The 19692-nt window shown below is 40.5% G+C and overlaps 1 protein-coding gene and 1 long non-coding RNA gene across 2 annotated transcripts in view; both read left to right on the top strand.

Moving 5' to 3' along the window:
* The window catches only part of LOC114552223 (seizure protein 6 homolog), a 165692-nt gene extending 163501 nt beyond the window's left edge, over positions 1-2191 (top strand). The window contains exon 17 of the mRNA XM_028572869.1: positions 1613-2191. Coding sequence (XP_028428670.1) covers positions 1613-1642 — 30 coding nt within the window. The 3' untranslated portion in view covers positions 1643-2191. The remainder of the gene's footprint in view (positions 1-1612) is intronic.
* Positions 2192-10602: 8411 nt separating this feature from the next.
* LOC114550132 (uncharacterized) lies at positions 10603-19554 on the top strand. Its single transcript, XR_003691650.1, has 3 exons — positions 10603-10732; positions 11624-11739; positions 19294-19554. It is a non-coding gene; the product is annotated as an uncharacterized LOC114550132 (long non-coding RNA).
* Positions 19555-19692: the final 138 nt, after the last annotated feature.

Below are 19692 nucleotides of genomic sequence, written 5' to 3'. Positions count from 1 at the left end.
TGTTTTATAGTCTGCCTAACATGGTATAAACCATTATATATTTTTTTTTATTCATGCCGATAACAAACTGTGCTAAAATGCGCCTGATCCAGACTGAATGAATAAATGAATGAGGAAATGAGAGATCGCTGTGCCAGAGGGAGGAGACTGAGACAAACTCGAGGTTTCTTGAAGAAAACCTGTTCCCGACCAGGTTAGGTTAACAGGCTCAGTTACCATAGTAACTGATTCTGAGGTGAAGTTACCTCTCTTTCTGAAACCGAAAACCCAGAGTTTCCCTCATCTCAGGGTTAACAAACTCAGAGTTTTCACTAAACCTTTCTGAAATACCACAGTGGACCACAAAAACATAACAAACCGTGTTCCAGCGTTAACTGACAAGAAGGATTTGGGGTGGGGATTTGGGGTTAGTTCGCTGAAGCACGGAAGGGAGGGGGAGGGGATGGTATGAGGAGGATTTGTTTGAAAATACTTTGAACGTCAACAAGAATAACGTCACCCAACATTGCTTAGAGCACCTTTTAAGAATCAAGAGGTTTGTCCCAACTAACGTTATGGTTCGGAGCCACGAAGCTGGAAACATAACACCAATCTACAACAGCAGTCTGTGTCTGATATAGCGTAATTTACACTGATTTAAGTGTTCTTAGACACACAGTTTGTTGCTATGTGTGTGACATGCAGGCTATGGATTTACAGCCAACCACAAATCACAGTCGATGATGATCAATTTATCAAACTAGTCGACCACAACCTGAAATTTAGAGGAAGCAACATACATGCATTATTAATATTGACTTTAGCCTGGATTGATAGTATTATATGAATACAATGGTGTCATGTGAGTCAACCAGTGTATTTACCTACCTCATTTCCCTTTCCAAAATCACTTTAGAAGAGTAGTCATAGAGCTTACTTGCTTTGGTGTTTAAATTAAAGTTCAACAAAGAATGGTTCACATAAGAAAAGTTACTTTTTTCATTTTTATTTTCTATGTAGATGCACTCCCCTACAAAATCACCCCAGTAGTTTCCAAATAGAGCTATTTATGTAATCTTGTATAAATTACAGTGTTTTTTCATATCGCAATATATATCGCAGGAAAACAATATATCGCAATTTCAGTAGCACTAGTTTGCAGTATTACTGACTGGGTGTCTATGTTAGTGACGTTTTTACCATCGTTCAGCAGCGGTTGGTCAGCCAGAGAGGTTAGGCGAAGCTAATGCAAAAGACTCATTTGTGTGTGAAGTGTGAAGAGCAATGAATACTGACGATGAAACTACAAAACTACAAAAACAAGTGGAAGTGTGATCCAAAAAACACAATTACCGCCACCAATGAGAATGAAACAGAAGATAACAAATTCTAGGCTCAGCTGCTTGAAGTTGTGTTATTGCTTGTATGCTGGAAAATAGTTGTACTGCAGCAATTTATAGCACATCCTAAATAAATGAAAGTCTGCAATTGTTGATGTGTGATCACACATTTCTCCTTTCAATGACCTATGATATGACATTGGTGTTTCATGCTGTGGTTAGGGGAAATGTTTGACAGCCCCTGTTGTGTATGCAGCTGTCTCTGTGACCTCATGTGCTCATTCTCTTCACAGGAAACAAGAGAATACGAGGTTTCGATCTGAAGACGCCAGTGTATGTGTTTCAGTATGGACAGATAAGGAGCTTGCTGGCCTTTCCAACGTCTGTCAGACTCACACCTTTGGTGACTCCCTTCACCCTGTTCTCTGTACACTGAATATGAGCCTCCCTTTATTTACCCAACAGAGGACACCACACTACCCCTGGAAAGGCTGGGCCACCGGATTATTTTTCTAGCTCTTCAACAGCAACCGTCAACAGCAGCAGTTTGTACAGTTTTTAATCCTGTGCTTGCATCCTGCGGACTTCCAGTGCAAAGTACCATCTCAGAAAGCAGGGAATCAATGTGAAGCTTGTGCCATTAAATGCATATAACCACAGATGTTACATTGTGTTATGTACATTATACGCTGTATGTCTCCTGCCACCATTTAAAGTCCTTTCCTTGGATTTATGGGATGTCTATTAAGAGTAAAATCTTTTAACTTGAAACAACAGCATTTGCTTTTATCAGAGTATGCCCAAATATGTTGCTCTTTGAATTGATGCAACCTTCTGAGATAAAAAATCTGAATGTGCCTTAAATAAAAAGGGCCTTGAAGGAATATTTATCTTTCTGAGAGTGAGATGAGAAGATTGATATTATTATCGTCTGTGTGTTAAGTACGGAGCTGGACTAAAAAAATTATTAATTTAACATACTGAACATAGTTTTGGGCTCTCAAGTCTCACGCATTCAGCGTGAGACACGTTTTTCAACCAGTTTGCATGCTTACACGCCACACCTTATATTTCTCACGCTGATGAAGGCACAAACCCACTGAAAGCGATAATTGACGCACCTGCATCAATTCCTCCCTTTTTTCACATGATTTATGAACGCCATTCCAATCATTATTGGGCTTTTTAAAGAAACTTCGGACACTCAGCTGCTGTTAAGGTTTGCAATATGTGTGCACCGCCGCTGCGCAATTCACACGATAATTAACCCTTGGGTTGTCCTCGTGTCAAATTTGACCCATATAAAAATAAAATTCTTTATCAGAAAAGTGGGTTTATTTCATCCAAATTTTCAGAAAAATAACGCGGATTGTTCCACACAACACTCTTCACAAGTAAAATAAATGATCAGCCCACTACTTTCTTTAAATTTGGATGTTTTATTCAATTTTATAGCATTCCAAAAAACAAAGTATCAAAGGAAATTGAAAAAAGTGACAAACATTTCCACAAAAGCTTCAAAAACGTGGAGGGAAAAAAAAACACAAAAACGTCAATAACATCGAAAAAAATGGACAAAAACATCGGAAAAAGTGACAAAAGTTTTGAAAAAGACGACCAAAACGTTGAAAAAAATGTTTTACCCAGAAAAACAAATTCCAAAAGGAAGCTTTGTGAAGCATTTTCTTTATTTTCTGAGCCCACTAGATGGCGCTTTTGTTAAACCTAGGGTTGAAAGCACACTGAGCTGCCGTTCCTTGAGTGATTTTCTTTCGAGAGCGCCATCTCGTAGGCTCAGAAAATAAAGAAAATGCTTCACAAAGCTTAATTTGGCCATCACTAGAAGAAAGCATTACATGGAGCATTCATGGCACCAGCAGCTATATGTGACCATCTAGGTGTGACAGATATGAACAGGCAGTCAGAAAGTGTAATAGTTTAATGTTGTTCAGTGGACTCGTTTGGGGCCAAATTTCTTTATATCTTTGATAAAAATGTATTTTATTTGGGTGAATTTGTTTGTAATTTATCAGATTTACCAATTGTTATAATTTCTATTTCTGTTATAAACAATAGTAAAATGTAACTGCTAGCAAAACCCTTGAGAGAATTAGACTAGATTAAGTAGAAGTTGAAGTGCTCTTTAAGCACCACACTTAAGTACAAAAATGTTGAATACTTTAGTACTTGCACTTAAGTATTGCAAGTAGTTTATTTAAATATGTACTACTCAAGTACTGAAAGTAAAAGTACAAGTACTGTGTTATGTAGTTATTAAAGAAAGCAGCCTAAAGTTTGAATATCATATTGTTTATATTATTTCATTACTTCTTCAAAAATAAAATGGAAACTTGTTTTGGGAAGAATAAAATTACTCTGGGCTGAGTTGTCCTAGTAACCAAAAAGGCTCAGGATGCTGCAAATGTTGGTATAATATGAACATGGCTGGTGGATTTAAGACAAAAAAATAATAATTTATTGAATGAATCAAATTTGAACATATTTGTCAGTGGCTTGTTGATCTTTACATTGTTAGTTAATTTCCTATCCTGGCCTGGGACACACATTCATAGGTTTGATAAAGTACTTATTGGACTTTAACTTATCATTGCACCAGCACTATGCTGTCCTCAGTTTAGGTCATCCTGTACGTCTCCTCTCCGGCTTTTCCTGCATCCACCGTGTGTGTGTGTGTGTGTGTGTGTGTGTGTGTGTGTGTGTGTGTGTGTGTGTGTGTGTGTGCGCGCATGCGTCAGTCAGTCAGTCAGTCAGTCAGTCAGTCAGTCAGTCACAGGGAGAACTGAGCAGCCCCGCCCGCTGCAGAGAGCCGACAGGATTGAAACAGCAGCAGCGTTCAGCGACTTTATAGTGAAAAAATATCACAGCGTACATTGATATTAAAATGTATACAGGTTGGCATGACGGTCTGAAATGTTTTGCACGGTCTTTCGCTGTACGTTTTGTTGGTAAATTTGAGATGTTTGAGTCGCACGAGAAACAAGGAAATTAATTCACTCCGGCTTGGTCATTGGCTCTCAGAGTCACATACTGATACAAAGTCTGGCACGTGGGACTGCTGGGATTGGTTAAGGTCACAGGAAACTCCGGTTATTGGTCAAATTTGCGGAAAGGTTGCGGTGATTGGTCAAAATTGTGAGTCGCACCAAATTCACGGTGACTGGTTGTAACGAGTAACGATGCAGCACATAAAACATGTATCAGAGTAAAAGTATTAAACTCATTGAAAACATGTACTCAAGTAAAAGTGGAAGTAGGAGGAAAAAATAATACTCCAGTAGAACACAGATACAGCCTTTTAGTACTTAAGTACAGTAGTGAAGTAGTTCTACTTTGTTACTATACATCTTTGGACGTTTGAAGTAGGGGAGCAGGGGGTGCAATAAATAAGGTCTTATGATTCTTACTACAAACGTTCTGATCAGTCAGAATAGGCGTGTTTTGAAATATAAATAGCTATTTATGAGTTTTGTGGGCTAATGCACAAGAAGCCTAATTCTCCTTTACAATAATTCACAACATTTACAATTCAGGGAGGCAAACTCATAAAAATACACAATAATTAAGATCCGTTTATATGATGGAATAGGGGCATTAAAATGTGTCAGAGGACACCAAATTTGGGCTTTTATGGACAAAAAAATTGCCTGCCCCCAGAACCCCCTAAATCCCACCCCAAGACGTGACTCCAAACATTTGATAAAACTTGAGAACTCTTACTGAACGGAACTGGCGTTCTTGTTACTTATAAGATGAGTCACGTCTTTATGTATAATTAATTCTAAAGTAGATCATTGCTACGTTTGGTCTCATATTTATTTACTACACTGTCGCTTTGTGTGTTATCACCTGCACAGTATGCCGGTAACTACATTCGGTAACTACATTCTAGCATCTGCTTCCAGTGATTATGCTAAGTAAGGCTAACCACACACTGACTTTAGCATGAAATTGTTATTAATACATTTTCCCATCTCACCCTCAGAAAGACAGCAAATTAGGCATTTTCACCAGAGTGATGAACCACAAATAATCCCAGGCATCATACAAGTTTTTTATTTATATTTTAGAATGACAATCTTTATTTAATTTATATCCAACATGCAGAATTAAAGACACGGACATTTTGATTTGTTTACCATCGTCAGTTTTGTGTAACACTTTTAATTCAAAAACTTTTAGCGACATCCCATGTGTTGAACTTTTTTGAAAAAGCAAAAGGAAAATGTGCACCAAAGTAAGCTGTTGTTCACATTGCCATCGCCTGTTTGGAAATTGCGTCTAAATTCAGACCATTACTGTTGTTCACACATACAGTATGTATCCCAGCTCGTGTGATGACAATGATAATATTAACCTATTTTTGATTCATTGTAAGTACTGATTAAGCTACTTCACAAGCATCTTCAATAAAAGTTGTTGTTCAGAAAAACGATGGATACTTTGATAATATTTCTTATTTATTAAATCATTTGCTTGTTTCCCTGTTTGCAATGTAGGTGAGTAAATGGTCTGGGTCCATTTGACTGTGTGAGGCTATTGATTTGCAGAAAGTTTTTAAGAAGGAGAATTTATAATATTTTGGAATTTTTAAAGACATTTTACTTTTTTTTTTTTTGTAAGTAAAACAATATTATACAAGGGCCGAGTAGGACATGAAATCTATCAAAGCAGATTTGAGAGTATAGAGGGACAGATTTCTATTTTGGTTTTGGCTGATTCTGAGCACCTTATTTTTAACACGTGATAATAATGTAACCTATGGCTATCAAAGTCTTATTTATAGAGACAAAGTGCATTAAGTCCCGCCTCCACTGAAGGGGAAAACAATTCTCCGCTCTCCATTGACTTGTATTGCGTGAAGGTGCCTCCTCGTCAATTTAGTCTGCTAGCAGACAACAGAAAAATACCTAAAAGCTACTGTGTGTGGTGATATTCCCTACCAACAATGTAAAGAACACATGACTTAAGTTTTTATAACTGCCATCCCGAAAAACTAAGCTTTTACAAGACAAAAGCGTATATACGTTATAGCTTAAAGCAACTCCAAAGCACTTTTCCTCTTCGCGGTCACCCTACAGGTTGGAAGCGGAATTGCCCATTACCACTGTTGTATGTCTTATTCGAACTACAGATCCGTTACCCGATCTGGCAAACTTGCATAGTGCGGTTATAGCCAATAGAGGGCCGCAAAGCGAATGCATAAGTGCCGTTCACCCTGTTACGAGGTGATGAACCACTGAAACAATTTTCTTTGATTCTTTGGCATTGATGTATGGTTGTGCTCTATGCAGAGCTTTCTCCGTAGCCTACGTAAGTGGCCTAAAGTTTATACTTGTGCATCGGTCTGTGCAACGCTATCAAGAGATTAGCAGGGCCGGTGCATGAAATCGGTGAATATTCAACAAGGCCCTGCCCTGCGTTCTGCTCTGCCTCTGCCCCAGTTAGGTTAGGTTTCGGTATGTGAGGCAAAGATTAACTTACTTTACTGTTTCGAGGCTTGCATTTGCCCATGTTAAATTGTGATATCACCAGTTAACGTGAGCGTATATTTCTCTCATGTGTTAACCTGTGTTAACTTAGACTAAAAGTCCAATGTATAGATAGAAATCATAAAGTCATTCCAGTGTTGTGTGGTATAGTGGTATAGATGACATAGAAGCTAGTCTGTCAACTTTTTTGTCCATGACATCCAAGGTTCCAATCCCAGCTAGATCTCTAGTGCGTTGTTTCGTTTAATTTTTTTCCGTTCATACAGTATGTGTCGTATTTGTGTGGATAATGCTTAAACGGACATGTGTTACACATAAACTGGTGATGTTTTCAGCGATATCCATTATTTTGTCTCACTTGCAAACACTTCCTGAAAATCTGAACCTCTGGCACTCGAGGGGCGGAAGCAGAGCAGAACGCAGGGCAGGGCCTTGTTGAATATTCACCGATTTCATGCAGATATCACCAGTTAACATGATCACCAGCTAAACTGGCACACCGGCATGTGTGTGTGCGTGGGGAGTGTGGTAGAGCGAGTGAGAGAGTGACGGTGATTAGCTTCGGAGCGAGTACAAACTCGTAGTGAGAGAAACAAAGTGTCTCCCCCGTTCTTTCTGACCACAGTGGGAAATCTGTAGCAGGAAAGGTTAAGCCTCTCCTTGATTTCATGTAGTTTATGGAGAAGGAGCATGCACATGCAGAGTGGGTGGGGGGTGATAGGTGCTGAGCACCTTGCTCCGTTGAGGACTAAGCCTCTACATATGGGTGCCCGCTCTACCAACTGAGCTTTCCAGGCGCCAAGAAGAATATTTAACAATAATAATTTGCCAGATAAAACGACCTAATCCTTCATATCACATGATGACCTGGTTTATTATTATTGACGCATGTCCGCATCCTGCCAGGCGCGCCACTTGGACACAAGTGAGTCCGTCGGCGGCTTCACTGTCTATGGTCGGCGGCCAGGAAGAGCGAGAGTTGGAAGTTGAAGTGCCGGTAAGTGGGCTGTTGGAGTGAATGAAAATGCATGCATGAACATTTGGTTTGTTATAGTAGCCTCTAGCCGCTGCCGCTAGTAAAAACGTCTCCTCAAGGATGAAAACAGCCAGCCAGCCGGCAAGCTAAATCTGTGGCAGCGGCAGCTAACTTTGAAGTTAGAACCTGTTCTTGAATCTGTTAGTCCTTGTTCTCATGCACCTGTAGCGCCTCCCTGAGGGCAACAGGTTAAACGGCTCAAAGCCAGGATGGGAGCTGTCCTTGGTGATGTTTTCTGCTCTGCTGAGGCAGCAGGAGGTGTAAATGTCCATCAGGGAGGGGAGAGAGCAGCCAATGATCTTCTTTGCTTTACTACTCTCTGAAGCCTCTCATCTCCCTGATGACCGCTGTGATGTTGTCTGTCCAGGAGATGTCAGCGAAGATAAGGACACAGAGAAATCGGAAGGTGTGGACTAGAGATGGTCCGATATCGGTATCGGCTCCGATACTCCCTAAAACGCTGGTATCGGTATCGGGAAGTACTGGAGTTTTTGCACCAATCCGATACCACGTAATAAAGCCCTAAAGAAAATTTACGTTAAAGTAGTTTATTTTTGTTCTTTTTCCGTTATAACTGACTGTCAAACTGCATAATAAAAGAAAGTTCTGTGGCATTCATTGTTTGTGTTTGTTCATGTTTCACAAAGAGTTTAACCTGAGCCAGACAGACAACAAAGATATAAATCATATCACATCCATACAGGGATAGTAGTATACAGTTAGTAAACATAATAAAATATATGACACAATGGTATCGGATTGGTACTCGGTATCGGCCGATACGCAAGTTAAGGTATTTGGAATCGGTATCGGGAAGCAAAAAATGGTATCGGATCATCTCTAGTGTGGACCCTCTCCACACACTCGCCGTTGATGTACAGGGGGGCAAGGTCTGTGCTGTTCTTCCTGAAGTCGACAATGATCTCCTTGGCTCAGCACACTGCCCTGTGGAGAGCTGGTGCTCAGTATGCGAGGTGGGGGCTGAGTCTCACTGTCTGGGGCCGGTTGGTGAGAAAGTCCTTTATCCAGGCACATGTGAGAGGGGGGGAGGTGTGAGAGTGACCAGTTTGGTGATGAGAATGTCCGGAATGATTGTACTGAAAGCTGAGCTGTAATCCACAAAGAGCATCCGGACATACTGTAGCTCTGTTGCTGCTCCAGGTGGCTCAGCGCAGAGTGGAGAGATACAGCGATGGCATCCTCTGTGGATCTGTTCGCGCGATATGCAAACTGATAGGGGTCGAGGTCTGGGGGAGATAGTCCTTGAAGTGTTGAAGAACCAGTCTCTCAAAGTACCTTATGATTACCGGAGTGAAGGCCACTGTAATCATTTGTTCATTCATCATTCAATTCATCATCATCAATTGTTTGCTAGCAGACAAAATTGACGAGGAGGCACCTTCACGCAATACAAGTCAACGGAGAGCGGAGAGTTGTTTTCCCCTCCAGTTGGCGTGGCTTTCAGAGTATGATGCAATGCACTCTGTCTCTATATCACAGTTACGAAGGACAGATGTAAAGCGTAACTCTCGTCAAAATGCAAACTAGGGTCTTTTTGTGAATGTACCTGAGTCAACCCTTCGTTTAAAAGCCTAATTAGGACATAAGCTAGGATGACCAAACGTCCTCTTTTGCCCGGACATGTCCACTTTTTACCTACTGTCCGGGGCATCCGGGGGGGTTTTATAAATTCATGAAAATGTCTGGTTTTCACTGTATTTCATGGGACCATTAAGCATGTACTTAAATTGACTGGCGCTTTGCACACAATACTACGGTACTTTGTTGTGTGACGTAATACCCGAGAGGCTGCTTTGTGGGCGGGTCTGCAACGCGCACATATACAGGGACCAGAGCAGGCAGCAGAGCAGCATTGCACACAAAATGCCGAAGCGTATCCTGCTAAAGATTTCCCACCGAGGTCAGAAAACACAGGGGAGACACTTTGTTTCTCTCACTGTGACTCTAGAGTCGTACTCACTCGCCATCACTACTCACTCTGAAGATAATCACCGTCACTCTCTCACTTCTCCCTCGCTCTATAATATCACCCACTCCCCACACACACACACACATGCCGGCTTGACGCACACACTAGCGCACAAGTATAAACATCAGGCCACTAAGTAGGCTATGGCGAAAGCTCTGCGTGGAGCCTCCGCAGAACCATAAAACAGGACTAGTGCAGCTAGTGCAGCTTCACAGTTGAACAGCAAAAAAAATGTCCCATGTACTGTCCCGGTCAGGACCGGACAAGTGGGAGGCGGAGTGCACTGTGTGCAAAGCTGGCACATATGTTTCAGTGTCTTTATTATTTATCTTTTTACAGTGTCCTCTTTTTTGGAAATCAAAATATGGTCACGCTAACGTAAGCGCCACTTTTAAGATTTACCGTATTCTCATTTTCGGTGAAATTACCTGTTGAATTGCTAGGGGCACTACTATGATCGCATCAAAATCGCTATTTTTAAAACACTAAGAAGGCTCGACACAACATTAAACGTTTGCTCGAAGTATCACCAGTGTTTGTGTACACAGAGTTTACTAAAAAGAAAGGTTTTGAACAAATCACTTTAGCAGTTGTTGTTTCCGCTCGCCGCCATCTTGCCAGTCAAAAAGAGTCGATCTCCGAATGCAACGTAACGGGGAGGAGAGGAAAGATGAAAAGCTCCTAAAGCTTAGTTCCATATAAATGCACGGATTATTCGTTGTTTTGTCGTTAGTGAAAAACAATATTGACTTTGTAGTTGAAAAAGGAGCCTCATAAAAGAATGACATTTCCTCCTATGGAGTCCATTCATTCGCATTTGGAGATCAACACTTTTTCACTGGCAAGATGGCGGAGAGCGTAAACAACAACTGCCAAAGTAAGTTCAGCGGTCCAATCAAATGCAAAGTATTTGATTTACCGCTCAAATATTCCATTTCACTAGGAAATATATCACAGTACAGAAGCTAAAGAAGCTCCAACTTCCATTTCACTGGAACTTTAACATCAGCAACAGATCGCCTGTAGAGCATTTTAACAGGCTACTTTAATCCAAACAGTTGTCGACTATGTACAAGCTGATATATGGGCCTGATAAGATTTTAATAAATCTGAATCGGACCTTACAGGATGTAAGTTTCTGTGACTTCCTGTACAGAAGGTTGCTTAAAAATAGTCTTGCTTTGCCAGACCTTCCTCCACAGCGCTGTGGAGGAGGGTCTGGCTAGTCCACATAGCATTCCGGGGTGGGAGAAAAACGTGCTCTGGTTTATTGGCATTTCTTTAAACCAATCTCAATACTCTTGGCCGGCACTAAGCAAAATAGCCTCGGGAAGGAACTTGTTTTGATGGAATGTGTACGTTCAAAAGTTGTTTTAGTCATGCGAGGGGATACTCAGATTGAACAGATAGTCTTGGTACCTGTCTTGACTCTATCTGTTCAATCTGACGATTGTGTTTGGTTTAAAGAAATGCCAATAAACCAGAGAAAATTTTTCTCCCATCCTGGAATGCTGTGTGTACTAGCTAGACCCTCCTCCCCTCTGCAGCGTGTGGATGGTCTGGCAAAAGCAAGACTAGTAGTTCATTAACGCTGTACAATATTGCTATTTGAAATGTGGTTACGAATGCCAATATGCTCATGCAGTTGACAATATGAGACTCAATGCTTGAATTAAACCAGGACTACGTGATTTTTTATCAGTTGGCAGCAGCAGGTTAAGAAGAGGTAACTGCAAGCCTGCAACTAATGTTTTGCTTTAATCAACAGGAAACTGAAAACACTACCTGTGGTCAGTGTTTCCGATTCTGTAGGACTAACAAGCTTGAATTGACATTGGTGTCTACATTCACAAAGCCTCCATAAATTAAATGAGTGTCTGCATGGTAAGTTTCCAAGAAATGTTCATTATAATAGAAAATTCCAGTTTCAACTGTAACCCTTGTCTCACTAAGGTTCTGACCTTCTGTGTGGGGCCCAACTGGACATAGGTTTGTGAAGGCTTATAACTCTGATTATTTTTGATTAAAATCAATTAAAGCCAACATAAGAATATCTGAATGTATCTATGTACACAACTTACCTGAGCAAGCTTTCCTGGGGTGATCATATTCTAATAGAACATTTCATTGGTGAGAAACCATTTGGACAACTAGTCAACACAACAGATCACTGCCTCCCTCTGCTGGCAAGGGCTACAAATTACCCATCAACCATTAGGCAGGGATGTGCTTCATCTTAAAGTGCTCATATTATGCTTTTTGGCTTTTCCCCTTTCCTTTATTGTGTTATATATTTTTTTGTGCACGTTATAGGTTTACCAAGTGAAAAAGCCCAAAGTCCACCCCAAAGGGACTTATCATCTTCCATAGAAAACACTGTTAACAAACTGCTCCAAACAGCTCTATTGTAATCCAGCTTTTACTTCCGTGATGAACATGCGTCACTTTGTAACTCGTTATAATGCTTGCCTAGCTGCTAGCAAGCACTCCCTCATACTCTGCTTCTAACTGGCTAGCAGTACTTACTGCGCTTGTGCAACTCCAAACAAAGATGGTACAGAAGTGAGATGACTCACTCTGTAGCTAAAACAGAGAGCTCAACGCACAGGGTGAAAAGAGGAGCTGCAGCAATGTGCAGTACAACAAAAATATGGTGTTTTCTGTAAATTAAACCACATAAACCTATTCTGGTACAACCTCTAAATACAATTATGAACCTGAAAATGAGCATAATATGAGCACTTTAAACAACCTGGCATTCAATTTTGACTCTTACTTTAGTCTCCAGGATTATCTGGAACAGTTTTGCTGTCACCATAGTGCAGACCACTAGAAATTGGATGTTTGTATTCTGTTTAGTTGAAAAACTTAAAAAAAACACAACAGCCAAAGAAAAAAAACACAAGGACAATTGGTAAGAATCAGAGAAGGTAGGCTTGTATTGGATGATGATTCATCATTGCTGATTGGATGCACTGGGCCTTTCCCAATCCCCAGTTTTTGCATCCCCTATTAATCTCCTCGTAGTCTATATCCACGGCGTTCCACTTCCCGGGATTGCTCTTGTTCTGCCGGAAATTCCGCCAGATGTCACTCTTTTCGGATATCCGTTTTCGGATGTGAGCGAAACAAAGTTGACGAAAGTTTAACTTTATTCAAATGAGGACCACTCGAGAACCAATCAGGTCCGCGTGTTTGTGTTTGGAGGTGAGAGTTATTAATTTTTATGTGATTAAAATGTTTCTACACAAACACAAATTGTGATTTATATGACACACAAACTTAGTCAGGGCATATACACCACTAAATAGACCACTGTATATGTTAGTTTAAACACTTGAACTTTTCAGCTTGCCGACAGGCCAATCGCTAGCATGTGCGGACATTGGATTTCATTGTAAGCCTAGCCAGGTGGCTATGCTACTTGTGCATTTGTTAGATTACATGTTTTGTTGGCGAACATTGACGCTTGTATCAACACAGATTGTTGTTTATATGTCACACAAACTTAAACAGGGCAAATACACCACCAAATAGACCACTGTAGATGTCAGTTTAAACACTCAAAATGATTGAGCAAGGCAGCTCGGCTACATAGCCAGGTTACAGCAAACTAGCTGCTAGCTACATATGCTACCTAGCTTCAACCCCCTCTGCTAGCTGCCTAGCAGCCGGTGTCCTTTTAAAATTTCTCTGGCCGAAAATACGCAAGGTGTTTCGCTGTGTGGAAACCTACCGTTAGGCTATCATAAAAAAGTTGTATTGTTTGCATGATATAATGTAATCAGCTAATCCTCAACAATGTAACTGTAATCTGATTACACATGTTTTTGTTCATCTGTTCATCCGATCTACTTCACACTTGGCGGCAGGGCCGGCAAGTGCTATAGGCGAACTAGGCAATTGCCTAGGGCGTCAAATGTGTTGGGGGCGCCATGTCGCCCTTAGGTCTACTTCCCATTAATAATAGAATTATCTGTAAAAACAGAGACGAGCAGCGGCACAGACCACGGAGCTGCTGCAGTGTGCCTTCTGTGGTCTGTGCAGCTTTAGGTTTTTTGTAGAGATGCTGCGGCGGATGTGTCCCGTTTGTGCTCCATGTATTTCTGCAGTAGTTTCGGTGTTCCACCTCCGACATAGAGCAGTGTACAGCCACTTCCCTAAACTTTGTCTCAATCAGAGACCAGACACCCAAACCGGGCTCTGTGTCTGTCAGAAGGTCTGAGATCTACCGTATCAGCAGAGCAATCACGTAATGCACAGCAGACTATGGTGCAGGTAGATTATTTTCTGAAATATTATGACTTTATTCTTGTAGTAGCCTATTTCACTTTATTTTTCTCAAAATATCACTACTCCTCCAAATCTCAGAGAGCACAGGTGAGATATATTTGGAATGTGCACAACGTTTTGAACATGAGCAGAAATATTGCTCAAACACATCTGAAATATTACAGTCCAGTTTTATTAATTCATTAAAATGAATTAATGTATCATTGAGTTGAATAATTGTCATATGCACATTTAAAGTGATGGTTCGGAGTAATTTCACCCTAGGGTCCTTTGCACCATGACCTCGAGCCAAACACTCCCCCAGAAGCTTTTTTCAGCTGGGTTGAACATTGGGAGCGTAGAGTAGCGTTATCAGCTGAATAGCTTAGCACAGGGGCTAATGGATCCAGGTTTGTATCTTGTAAATGACCCCACTAATAATGGCCAAAATGATACCAAACTTCTACACTAGTACAAATAGGTTATGCATTCATAAAACGATGGATTGGAAAGTTTGTAAGTACACCAGAAGTTTATATAAATAACACTTGCCTGTTGGCTTCTCGTCTCTGCTGCTGCTGCTGCTGTTACTACCGGGCAGTAAGAGTGCTTAGGGCCGTCTACAAATTACAACACCGAAAAGAGATACAACAAAAATATTTATTAATTTAAAGGTGCAATATGTAATATTGTGTGTAATACTGGCAGCTAGCGGTTAAAATAGTTACTGCACTACCAATTCAAAATACTGGAGAGTCGTCTCCCCCGCCCCCTCCTGCCCAGACTCGAAGTTCACGGGGGTTGCCAGGCTGAGACCACAGCATTCACAACAATGTAGCTGGACGCTTTTCTCACATAGCCAGACATTACTCCACAGCACAGCGGAGTAGCTAACGGTAGATGCTAGTCTCACATAGCCAGACATTACTCCACAGCACAGCGGAATAGCTAACGGTAGATGCTGGCTATATTGACAGTCATAAAAGCCCTGTAACCAACTAACAGACACACTTTTTCAGCTTAAAATTACAGTATGAACCGCTAAAAACACAACAACCTCACTGTCCTCTCCACACGCCAGTCAGGCACACTTCCTCGGCTTAGAATTACAATACGAAACGCTAAAAATACCACTACCTTGCCGACGGAACACACTTCATTGGCTTAGAATTACGGCAACAATCGCTAAACACACTGCAAACTCATAGTCCCCTCTTTCCGATTTACAGCCCCCCTCTCGTGGCTTAAAATAACTCACCATTGTCGGCTCCAGCCACTGAAGAGGCTACACGCTGTAAACAGCCATGGGCTGCCCGGTAACGTTAACAGTTAGCAGGGTTAGCATGGCGCCGTTAGCCAGGACCAGTCGGGATCACTTTACTGGCTATGTCTCAATTGTTTTTGAGTTTGCGAGTAACCAACTCGGTTACTCTAGCTATATAATTCAATGTGAGTACACAAATGTTGAAATGACAAAAAATGCCCATCCCTAGTAGCTGTGATAAATTAGCGTGGAGCTAATGCTTACCGGTTCAGGAGAAAATAAGCCAACTCTGCATCCTTTTGGGCTCTAAGCTGTCTCCATCTTTCAAATACATCTCCAATATTTACCAGGGGGTTGTTACGTCTCTGGTCACGCAACTGTTAGAAACATGCTGTTTTCTTTTTTTTATGTCATGTAGAATCTATCTCCGTTGATCCTGTTCGTTTGTTTGCTGCTTTCATGGCTGTACTAACGTTACAGCTGTAGCGTGCTGGGTTTACGTTTTTACAGGTATATCTGGCAACCCGGCCTGCCTGTCAAACTGGGCCGTTGATAACAACACACAGATCAAAACATAAACATAAATTCCGTCACGGAATGTAAATTTCAAAAAGAAAAAATACTGAAATTAGCATTGTTGTCAGAAAAGATAGTATTTCAGTTTAACATGTTTCCTTAATATCTGATGAGGCATTGGTGTCATTTTTGGATTTATTACAGTACAAATATTACATATTGGACCTTTAATGATTAAATAAGGTAATGTCTGCAAACCTACCTCAATTATAACTTGTCTCCTGCTAGTTATACTACAGCACTTACTTTAAAAAAAAAAGTTAAATTAATAAATATTTTTGTTGTATCTCTTTTCGGTGTTGTAATTTGTAGACGGAGCAATTGCAAATTTTGTCCGACTGTGTGTCGGAGTTCAGCGGCCGGGGCTGCCTGTGTTGCTGCCTCGCCTCCTGGCCTGCCTTCCTTCACAAAACCCAGCCTGCTGTGAGGTAGATTGAGCTCTGTCATGGCTGGCAGCCCACGGTACTCCATAACCACGCAAACCAGTTGGACTATCAAATGCCGCTGCCTGGACAGAGCTCCAGGGCCTGCAGCTCCCCTCTTTCTGCTAAATGGCCGGTGTGTGTGAGTGAGAGCGCGGTCAGCGAGCTTGTTATGCCAGCAATCTCTTACCACAGGTTCCAGTTAATGTTATAATGTGTGTAATTATAATGTGTTGAGTTATTTAAACAAACGATCGGTGAAATAAACGCCTCTTGTCTGGCCACCATTGTTAGGTTTATAAGACCTTGGGGTAAAGGTTATATAAGTGGCGTGACGAAATTGAAACTGTAAATATACTCTAATTATTCCGAAAATGAAGCTAACCAGCCGCAATCTGTACACATAGGATTGAAGGGACAGTCGCAGCTAACGAAACCCCTAGTGTTCACAAAAAATTTATTAAACTGAAATCTGACACCATTGTTAGCTTTATAAGACCTTGGGGCAGATGTTATATAAGTGGCGTGACGAAATTAAAACTGTAATATACTCTAATTATGCCGAAAATGAAGCTAACCAGCCGCAATCTGTACACATAGGATTGAAGGGACAGTCGCAGCTAACGAAACCCCTAGTGTTCACAAAAAATTAATTAAACTGAAATCTGACACCATTGTTAGCTTTATAAGACCTTGGGGCAGATGTTATATAAGTGGCATGACGAAATTCAAACTGTAATATACTCTAATTATGCCGAAAATGAAGCTAACCAGCCGCAATCTGTACACATAGGATTAAAGGGACAGTTGCAGCTAACGAAACCCCTAGTGTTCACAAAAAATTAATTAAACTGAAATCTGACACCATTGTTAGCTTTATAAGACCTTGGGGTAGATGTTATATAAGTGGCGTGACAAAATTCAAACTATAAATATATTATAGTTATGCCGGCAGCCGGCCGCGAAACATTGCAGTGTCTGGAATATGAGATTCTGTTGCTTCTCTAATGTGTGTGTATGGGGATTTGCTCAACCAATCAGCGCGCAGCTCATCTAAATATTCATGAGCATACCATATTTGGAAGAAAATTTCTTGTTACAAATAGGGCCGAAACACAGGGATGCATAAGGGCCAATAAAATATCAACCAGGCCATTTTCAGTCCAACCAATGTTACATACCCCATTAGGAGACCTTAAGGAACAGTGTGAAATACCCTATATAATCATTCTATCACCCCTTTAAGGAGGTTACTTCCCCAACAAAAGACCCAAAAGAGGAGGGAAGAGTAAATGATGACTAGGCTACATGTGTGCTGACTCAGATATAATTAGAAAAGGCTATCCAAAGGAGAATAAATAGTTGAAAGCAATACAGAATGCCTGAGAGCCTTACTGCAATACATTCCATTATGTTTTTATATTTGGATTGTAATCTATGTTTCCCTTTACATAAAGCATTGCAGCATACATTAATTCAGAAAAAGGAAGAAATAGGTGCATAAAATTCACCAGAATGCAGGAAATGAAGTGTTTAATGCTCCCCCTGCTAAAACAATTAACTTTGCATTTTGGCCTGTAACTTTTTAACCCTGTCTCAGAAACAAAATGCTTCTTTTTTTTAAATCCAGTTGAATCTATCCATATAGGCACAGATACGATACAGATATACACATAAAAATCACTCTGCATTTATTTGTGCATTGTACTTATAGATATGGATCACTCTGCATTTATTTGTGTATTATACTTACAGATATGGATCACTCTGCATTTATTTGTGCATTGTGTTTCACAAGTTACAAATACTTACGATACTGTTTTAGCACCATACATATAAGCGACTTTGAATAGTGTCCAAATCTGTTTTTTCGCTACTCCTCCCAGAGATTATGAGCTACCATCACCAAATTTGGTACATTATATCTCTTGACCAAGCTGGACACAGTTATTTTTGGGGGATATTTCATATTCCATACAGTTTAGCTATAGATGGCCAACAGAGTTGGCTCATACGCTATGGGCAGGGCTTATATTATATAAAAATATCATAATTTCTAAACACTTAGTGCTATTGCAATAGGGTTGCACAATATTGACAAAATGTGATATTGTGATATCAATTATGAATATTGCAATATAGATATTTTTATATTTTTAAACATATGTAAAATTACAAAAGTTCTGGGCAAATGCATCAAAATAGATTCATAACACAAGGTTTATTTCAACTGACAGTCATATTGGACTGGTACAACATGAATAAATAAATAATGACCATGTCTACAGAACAGGACAAGATTTACTAGTTGTATAGTATAAAATAAATAAAGAGAATAGGACACCACTTTTCTTTCTCTTCTCTGATTCGTTCCGTTTTGTTGTCTTTATCTATTTCTTCACTTACACTGTCACTGTTGAAATATGCACACACGTGGTATGCTCCATAGGGTTTGTCACGTAGTGGACCCGTGCGCTGACGTGTACTAACATGTGCAAGTGGCACGGTAACTGGCCAATAAAATGATGATCATTATAGCGTTTCAAGCGGGCTCTACATCAAACACAACTAAGCAACACAGCCAACGGAGGGGAAGCAGCGCTCCACAAAATAAACAAAATATTGCAAATATTGCAATCCCTTTTGATGCAATATTGCGCAACGTGATATTGCGATAACGATATTGAGTCAATATATCATCCACCCCTATATTGCAACCACATTGGGTGGGAACGTATAAATGTGATGTCTGAATAGCCTTGACACATTTGGTGCCATCTGGTCAATAGGTAGCACTGTAGCAGCATCAAAGGAAAGAATCTGTTTGTGTATCAATGTATGCATGTATGACTTGTCTTTGTATATCACAACAGCAATTCATCCGATTGACTTCACATTTGGCAGGTGTATTGCTGAGGACCCAAGGGTCAGTGTTGAGTGTGAAGTCAATTGGAGGAGCGGTTCTTGAGAACACCGCAAGCAGCACTTCGAAGGGCCAAGCAAAGAAAAGGCTCCTTGGACGCAAGCAATCAACCCACTCTGAATAGAGACGCATTCCAAACATGCACGCTCCCCGACAACGCTGCAAGCAGCAATACCAGGAGCCAAGTAACCGGCTTTGAACGGACACGTGATACAAACTGGCATGCTCCGAATGGGTACTGCACTAGCATAAAGAAAGAATGATGAAAGAAATGTTTATATATATATATATATATATATATATATATATATATAGTTACATTAAATTCTTTTTTGGCTTAATCTGTGGTTTGTGTCCTTCTCTTCATATATTTACACAAA

This window comes from Perca flavescens, chromosome 3, assembly GCF_004354835.1.
Source record: "Perca flavescens isolate YP-PL-M2 chromosome 3, PFLA_1.0, whole genome shotgun sequence".
Taxonomy (NCBI): Eukaryota; Metazoa; Chordata; class Actinopteri; order Perciformes; family Percidae; genus Perca; species Perca flavescens.
This window is presented reverse-complemented; position numbering and strand designations above follow the sequence as displayed.